We start from the raw sequence: 7,500 nt of genomic DNA on the forward strand, positions 1-7,500 counted from the left end.
CATTGAAAATCGCGGTGGACGAGCTCAGGAATTTGCCGCGCTTTCAAGACACATGTCCTGATCACGTGCAAGTCCAAGGTTCAAGCTGTTTCCCTAGGGAGTTAGTGAGTTTTGTTCGCCCATGGGAGTTACACAGTTTTGAGGCCCGTCACGTGATATGCTCTCGTCCAATAGATAACTGCATTTCAGTTATTGTCCATTTTTTATGGACAATCAATTCCTAAACTCTTGCTTTTGTTTTCAAGAGTGCTTTTCCCAGGAGGCGGAGCGAGCTTATCTGACTCAGGTTACTTAAGGACTGGCAAGATTATTTATGATTTGGCATTACAGGTAAGGCAAGAACAAAACATTTCACATAATTAAGGTAGGCTTGTCCTTCTTCAAAAGGAAACTTCAGTCTTTGAGCAGTCAAAAGTAATGTCTGTATTGTTTAAAGCCAAGTTATTGTTTCAAGTTTATAGTCAATGAACGCAGGTTGACAAGCTGCCTCATAATCACGCATAACGCAAAATACTCGTCTGATAATCGTTCCCTGTTTACCGATAAAACGGTTTGGACTGAGGATTGGATATTTTTCCCACAAGATCCTTGCTTGTTTCCACCACAACTTCGGGCAAGGACAGCACTGAATCTCTTTTGAATGTGAACGTGTATCTAGTAGTCACGATATAAATTTCATGAGAGTGTAAATCCACTTCAAACATGTTGAGTATGCTTCTTTTCAGGCGTACGATTCAGGGGATAGGTTTCCAGTATGGGGAACTTGTCTTGGATTTGAGATGCTTAACATTTTGACCAGTGGATTGGATGACAACCAAATGTTGGATACATGTGATGAAGAGATTAGATGTGTACCTTTGGATTGTACTTCAGGTAACGGGCAAATTCTCGTACGAAAGATTCAACAAAGTTCTCTCGTTCATTGCAATTTTTTCCTGGCAGAAGACGATATCTCCTGTAGCTTAAGCGATTAAATTTTATAAAAGCAGATTAATTCATTTAATAATCACTATTTCTGTTATAGATGCAAGCCAGAGTCTTATGTTCAGTGGTCCAGACTCTGATGAAGTCAAGAAAATTCTCATGCGACAAAACGTCGCCTTTAACTATCATAGGTTCTGTGTTACAACGAAGGTATGTATTTACAGTGAAACCTCTCTATAATTGCTGAACTGAGGCCAGGACTTGCTGGCTATGTAGGCCGCTATGGCGAAATTGTGGGGAGAGAGAACACAGTTGGATTCCGTAGGAACTCTTTTAGTGAAGACGTCTGATTGGTTATAGCCTGGTTTAGTACAATAGACTTTTGATAGTTCCGTGAGAAATTGTGAGGAAGAAGGTTCGAATTCCCAGTATTTAAGAAAGCGAGTGGATCTGAATTGGAGATACCTAATTGACTTTAATTTAGTAGGATAATTTTTCATGTGACTGGCTTAGAAGAGAAGAGAAGACCATGCAAGTCACCATCCGGTTTCGAGTTGGCCTCCATAGTTGCACGTGTAGTGCTACTGCTGCTGAAAAGTTATTCGTCTGTGTCTATGCTTCGATGCGCTAAAATTAAAAAGATTCACCATCCACACATTTATCTACGCCTTTATTCGGGTCTGAGTTATACATAATAATGGTGAGACCCGACCAAGGAACACAAACCTGATTAATTTGAGTTTCTTTAATAATCAATGACCCTCACTTGTAACCTATCATTTATGTCACTGTAGAGATTCCGCGAAAACACCAACGCCAAGTTCTTCAAACTCCTCTCAACAAACAAAGACAAAAATGGACTAGAATTCATCTCCACTATTGAAGGTACAGGGTTAGTTGTTCCTTGTAGACATTAATAGCTTTCTCAAAAGGGGAGGACAGGGAAAAGAGTTTTGACTGAAATGCTTAGCATCATATCCGTTTACAGAAACAAAAACAGAGTTATAAGAAAAACAAGTATTTCTTCTTAAGAGTGCCTGCAGTGATGAAATTCTTTTTCCAAATAGAGCCGAAGACAAGTGAAATCAATTGTGATTTTTTATGAGAAAAAACCGGAGTAGAGAACTAATGTAAGGTGCTGTGTACAGTATATATAATTAATATGAAAACAAATAAACAGTATCAAAATACAAAAAAAAAAACCAAACTCAATCCACATTTAACAACAAGTTAACACACGGGCGGAAGGTGAGTGCACTCACCATGGTATCTACCCTGCTCCTCCTGTACCTCTTCCTGTTTAATATATCTCTCTCTCTCTCTCTCTCTCTCTCTCTCTCTCTCTCTCTCTCTCTCTCTCTCTCTCTCTCTCTCTCTCTCTCTCTCTCTCTCTCTCTCTCTCTCTCTCTCTCTCTCTCTCTCTCTCTCTCTCTCTCTCTCTCTCTCTCTCTCTAACAGAATGCAGAGAATGAATGTACTTTGACGAGAAGATTAGGCGTTAAGGGAACCAATAAGAACCCGTCAATTGATCTTGTGGAGCTTATGCACCCAGACAGACGTAAAGGCGGCGATGTTTGATGTCCTTTAAACAACAAGGCGGCCCAATTTTGTTGTTCTTCCAGACTTTTGCTCAGGACATTTAAATCCATTCTCGTGCAAATATTTTCCTCAGCCTGCTTAAAATGTCACATAACAGATGATACCGTCAGACAAAAAGGGCTCCTGCGAGAAGTTACACACCTCGTGCGGTGTACAAGGCGAATTTAGGACACATTCCGAGAGATATTTAGCAAATTTGCACATCGCTCCCATTCACAAACAACGGAAAGTGTAGAAACGGAAACTAATTGGTAAACGAACACTATATATTTATGTGAAGGTTTTATTCTGTCGCACACGCGCAGGTAATGAGTACCCAATCTTTGGAACACAGTGGCACCCGGAGAAGTTACAGTTTGAATGGACAAGTAGCGAACCCATTAATCATTCTGCAAATGCTATTCGCGTTGGGCAATTTATGGCAAACTTCTTTGTAAATCAAGGTAAGTCTTGTCTCCTTTATGAACAATAATACTTCTTTATTAGGATTTATTTTACGCGCCGCTCCTTAAGAAATACTTATTTGTCGTCCAAACGAGAGAAGACTGTCAGTTTACAAAATAGAGTGAGAATAAGATGAAAAATAGGACACCTGGCGAAGGAAACCGAAAGGCTCATTATGGCAGCTCAGGAACAAGCATTTCGAACAAATGCGATAACGACGAACTACGAAAGAGAGAAATGACCCTATCAACAAGTTAAGTAAATATATCTCATTAGTATATACTCCCTCACTGACCTTGGTGTTTCAAGCAATCTGATTGGTTCGCTATCTCGGAGTAATAGGGCATTATTTACTCCCCACGGGGTGAATAATACTTGATTCAAACAAAACAAAATGGCCGGCGTAACCTCGCCAGCATTTATGAATCGGAAATGTTGAGAATACTAGATGATGCTGTGCTATCGAATTCAAAGAAGGCCACAAAATTTCACGCCAACAATTTGTTTCACTCGGAGTAATTCTCTCTTGTAGGGCTGGTCGCCCACCAAAACGAATTTCGTAGTGAAATCGAGGAATTAAAAAAATGTTTAACAAAGTTTCACATGGTTGCAAGGAAACAAGACGGGTCATTTTACAACAAACTAACGCTCACCTCAATTAGAGCCACCATTTCATGTGGATCCTTTACCAACTGCACTTTCAATTGCCATTTCAAATGCACCTCAAAACCTTGATCGAACGGTGAAAATGTTTTAACCAGCAGCGATTTAGATTGCTGATTTAAACGGTGCTAAATGACCATGGACGAGGATTTTAACGAAGGTTATTTAGATTTGTCATGTGTGAAGCTTCTGTGAAGACTTTGGCGCATGCTTTGTGCCGCTTGCACGTTTTCCACGCATGAATTGAGGTGCCAATTAAATCGACTTTGGATGGTTTTTTCTGCATTTGTTGTTGACATCACTTCGTGAGTATATACTAATTAACAATTATTCTTTTCAATCTCGTTGAAAAGTGGCAGAATATTTACCTCGCCGCTTTGCGGCTCGCTAAATATTCTACCACTACTCACCTCGATTTCAAAGAATAATTGTTAATTAGATGTTTTGGTGTGTAGTATCGCTGAGTATTTTTACGAGTCGTGATGTATGTTGACGAGCCCCGCGGTTAGGGCGAGTTAAAATACAAACAATGATTGGAAATACACAGTGATACTACACACCAAAACATCTAATAAGCTATTTTTTTAGCAAATTAATTTTAAACAACCGAGAAGGTGTGAGAGATTTTTAAAATTAGACGAGAGGTACTTACCTTGAAGTGTAATTGTAATTCTCTGAAGATACACGGAGCATTATGGGATAACTGTGCATTCCTCTTCAGTACTTGAGGTCAGCGGTCACACTTCAAAGCAACCATTGTCATGCAAATGCACCATATATAAGCAGCCTAACGCGTGACACAAATCCATTCTCCTGGAGTGCAGACTGGCTGAGGTCCCCAACACAAAGGGTGGGATAGGCATAAGCCAACACAGAAGGGTGGGAAGCATTATCCCATAATGCTCCGTGTATCTTCAGAGAATTACAATTACACTTCAAGGTAAGTACCTCTCGTCTAATTTTAAAATTCTCTTTCGATACACTCCGCATTATGGGATAACTGTGCGATTTTAAAGAACCGAAGCCAGGGGAAAAAACAAAAATATGTGATATGATAGAAATGAGTGCTTTAATTGTAGACTTGATACAACGGTCTGTACATAAATAAACGTTACTGAATATCTATGATAATACCAATCTGCCTGCTAATGAAGAGGGATTGGTGTTATAGACATTGCAATTATAGAAACGATTAAATGTGCGTTCTGATGACCAGTCTGCCATCTTCATAATTTCAGCTAAAGATGCACCCCTTTAATACAATGCAGATGTAGATGTACCCCTTACACTATGTGGTTAGAATAAACTAGTGTCAATGCCGGAATCAGTCATAACAGTCTAAATCCATCTACCTAAAGTAGATAAGGAAACAGGCTCGTGTGGTTTAACATGAGAAATGAACAACTGAGATACAGTCTGCTCCCCTGACTTGCGCAGGTGTTGTGTACAATGAATACAAAATGTAACAGTGTCTGTTTAGGGCAGAGACTGAGGTTAGTGGGTAAGGATGGAATGGAAACTTCTAAAGGTTTCTTCCCAGGACGAGAAGTCTTTGTTCTGGAAGCTATGACAAATTTGATCTCATCCTCATAAATAGACATATTGTCTAAGTCCAATGAGCACAAAGTGTGTCTTCTCTGGGCCGATACCAAGGAACAAAGTGTCACAGTTCTCAAAGTACTATAGCTCTTACCCTGGTGGAATTGTTCAGCCAAGAAATTAACTAAATGGACTGCATTACCCTGAAGGGGATTGATGTGCCTCTGATCACACCAGCTACTCCAAGTCTTCCATACAGGCTTGTACTGTTTCTCAGTCCCTTTGGTCCATGAGGCACAGATGAGTTCAGTAGCCTGTGTCGAAAGTCCACCTGCCTGCAGCTGTTGGCTGATAAGATCCATGCGGCAAGTTGGAGTCTGTCGTGCAGAGGATGAAGCTTGTTGGAGTGAGCCAGGTGTAAGAGTTGAGGATCTTGAGGTAGAAGTATTGGTGTCCTGTATGACGTTCTCAGAAGGAGGGGGTACCAGCTTTGCGTTGGCCATACTGGTGCAATTAGGAGAAACTGGTCCACATGCTCTCTTTCCATCTTTTCTAGCACTCTAGGGATTAGACAGAAAGGAGGAAAAGCATAGCATTTAAATGGTGTCCATAAAGTACTAAATGCATCTACAGCATAGCAGTTAGGTTCTGGATGCCAAGATATAAAAACTGGTAATTGCTTGTTAAGCCTACTGGCAAACAGATCAATGTCTGGTTTGAAAACCAAAGAGGACAAACGCTGGAAGACTGAACAATTTAGTGCCCATTCTAGCTTGTCAGAATTTTGCCTGGACATGACATCTGCTACTGTATTGTCAACTCCCGGAATAGATACTGCAGAAATGTGAATCTTCCTAGATATACACCAGTCCCAAATAGTTCTAGACAAAGTATTTAAAGAAGGGGACCTTATGCTGCCAAAATTATTGATACAAGCTACTGCAGTTGAATTATCCACTTTCAGTCTGATGTGTGCAGCAGACTTATACTGCGGAACAAATGACTGAAGTGCGTAAAAAGCAGCTAGTAACTCAAGGTGATTGATGTGAAGATCAATTTCTGACCGAGACCATGGCCCACCTGTAGCAACACCGTTACAGTGGGCCCCCCAACCAGTATTACTAGCATCACTTTCAATGAACAAAGAAATAGGCATTTCATGCAAACATTTGCCATTGTATTGGTCTAAATTGTCAATGACCCATGCAAGATCTAGCTTTGCTTGATCACTGAGGGTAACAGTATCATCAAACGAAGCCCCCAGGTGGAGTTGATGGGACTTACAAAACTCAATTGATTTGTAATACAGCTCAAGATAGTTAATAGCAGGGAAGGCTGACACCAAGAGGCCTGTAACATGAGCTACATCCGATAAGGAGGCTACCTTTTGCTTCAAAAGGGACTGGCAGGCATTCTTGATTTTAAGAACCTTATGGTCTGGCAAAATCAATAGCATTTTTTGAGAATTGACTATAAAACCAAGAAAGATCAGAGACTGACTTGGTTCTAAGTTAGACTTTCCAGTATTGACAATAAAACCTAAATCTGTCAAAAGATTCTTTAGAAAGGAGACATGTTCTAAACATTCCTGATGATTATGTCCAATGATGAGAATATCATCAACGAAGCTAACTAATCTGACACCATGATACCTTGCATGTGCTGTGACTGGTTTAAGAAGCTTAGTAAACACTCGCGGTGCTAGGCTGTAACCAAAAGGCAAGCATGCAAACTGGAAAATTTGATTATTCCAAAAAAACCTAAGATATTTTCTATGAGGTTGCCAGATAGGTATGCTGAAATACGCATCCTTGAGGAAGCTAGATAATCTCCTGGTTTAATAAGGTTTTTGACCATATCAATGTTCTCCATTTTGAAATGAATCTTCTCTACAAATTCATTAAGGGGCTTGAGATTTATGACAGGCCTAAGGTCACCTGTTTTCTTAGGGACCAGAAACATATTAGAAATAAACTGGTCTTTGCAGTATGGTGCCTGCTCTATTGCCCCTTTGTGCAGAAGCTTATGAAGCTCCTGGTCAATAATCTCCTTATCTGCTACAGATAGAATTGGAGGATTAGGAAGTTTTGTTTGTACAGGTTTAGTACAAAATTCCAAATGGTACCCTGATACTGCTTCAAGTACCCAGGGGTCACTAGTAATAGATCTCCAGCTAATGAGAAAATTTGCCAGGTTTCCAGCATAAGCACCTACCTCTACTGGGAGGAGTGCTGCTTTGTAGCTGTCAAGGAATGTGGGTTGCTCTTGGGATCCCTCCTGTAGTGAGTGGTGTTGCTGCGATTCCTTGAGCCTAAAAAATATACTTTTCGG

General features: G+C 40.3%; 2 protein-coding genes across 5 annotated transcripts in view; one reads left to right on the plus strand and one right to left on the minus strand.

The window, feature by feature from the left end:
* The window catches only part of LOC137970715 (gamma-glutamyl hydrolase-like), a 34,864-nt gene that overhangs the window by 17,338 nt on the left and 10,026 nt on the right, over nucleotides 1-7,500 (plus strand). For all 4 annotated transcript variants that reach the window (XM_068817247.1, XM_068817250.1, XM_068817249.1 and 1 more), the window contains 5 exons: nucleotides 246-330; nucleotides 726-873; nucleotides 1,025-1,134; nucleotides 1,719-1,809; nucleotides 2,829-2,966. In XM_068817247.1, coding sequence (XP_068673348.1) covers nucleotides 246-330; nucleotides 726-873; nucleotides 1,025-1,134; nucleotides 1,719-1,809; nucleotides 2,829-2,966 — 572 coding nt within the window. The remainder of the gene's footprint in view (nucleotides 1-245; nucleotides 331-725; nucleotides 874-1,024; nucleotides 1,135-1,718; nucleotides 1,810-2,828; nucleotides 2,967-7,500) is intronic.
* Nucleotides 4,268-6,966, minus strand: LOC137970713 (uncharacterized). The gene is made up of 2 exons (XM_068817245.1): nucleotides 6,930-6,966; nucleotides 4,268-6,708 (listed from the first exon to the last, which is right to left on the minus strand). Exon 2 carries the CDS (start codon nucleotides 6,623-6,625, stop codon nucleotides 5,354-5,356), a length of 1,272 nt encoding a protein of 423 aa, XP_068673346.1. The 5' UTR covers nucleotides 6,626-6,708; nucleotides 6,930-6,966; the 3' UTR covers nucleotides 4,268-5,353.

The sequence above is a fragment of the Montipora foliosa genome, chromosome 9, assembly GCF_036669935.1.
Source record: "Montipora foliosa isolate CH-2021 chromosome 9, ASM3666993v2, whole genome shotgun sequence".
NCBI classification, from domain to species: Eukaryota; Metazoa; Cnidaria; class Anthozoa; order Scleractinia; family Acroporidae; genus Montipora; species Montipora foliosa.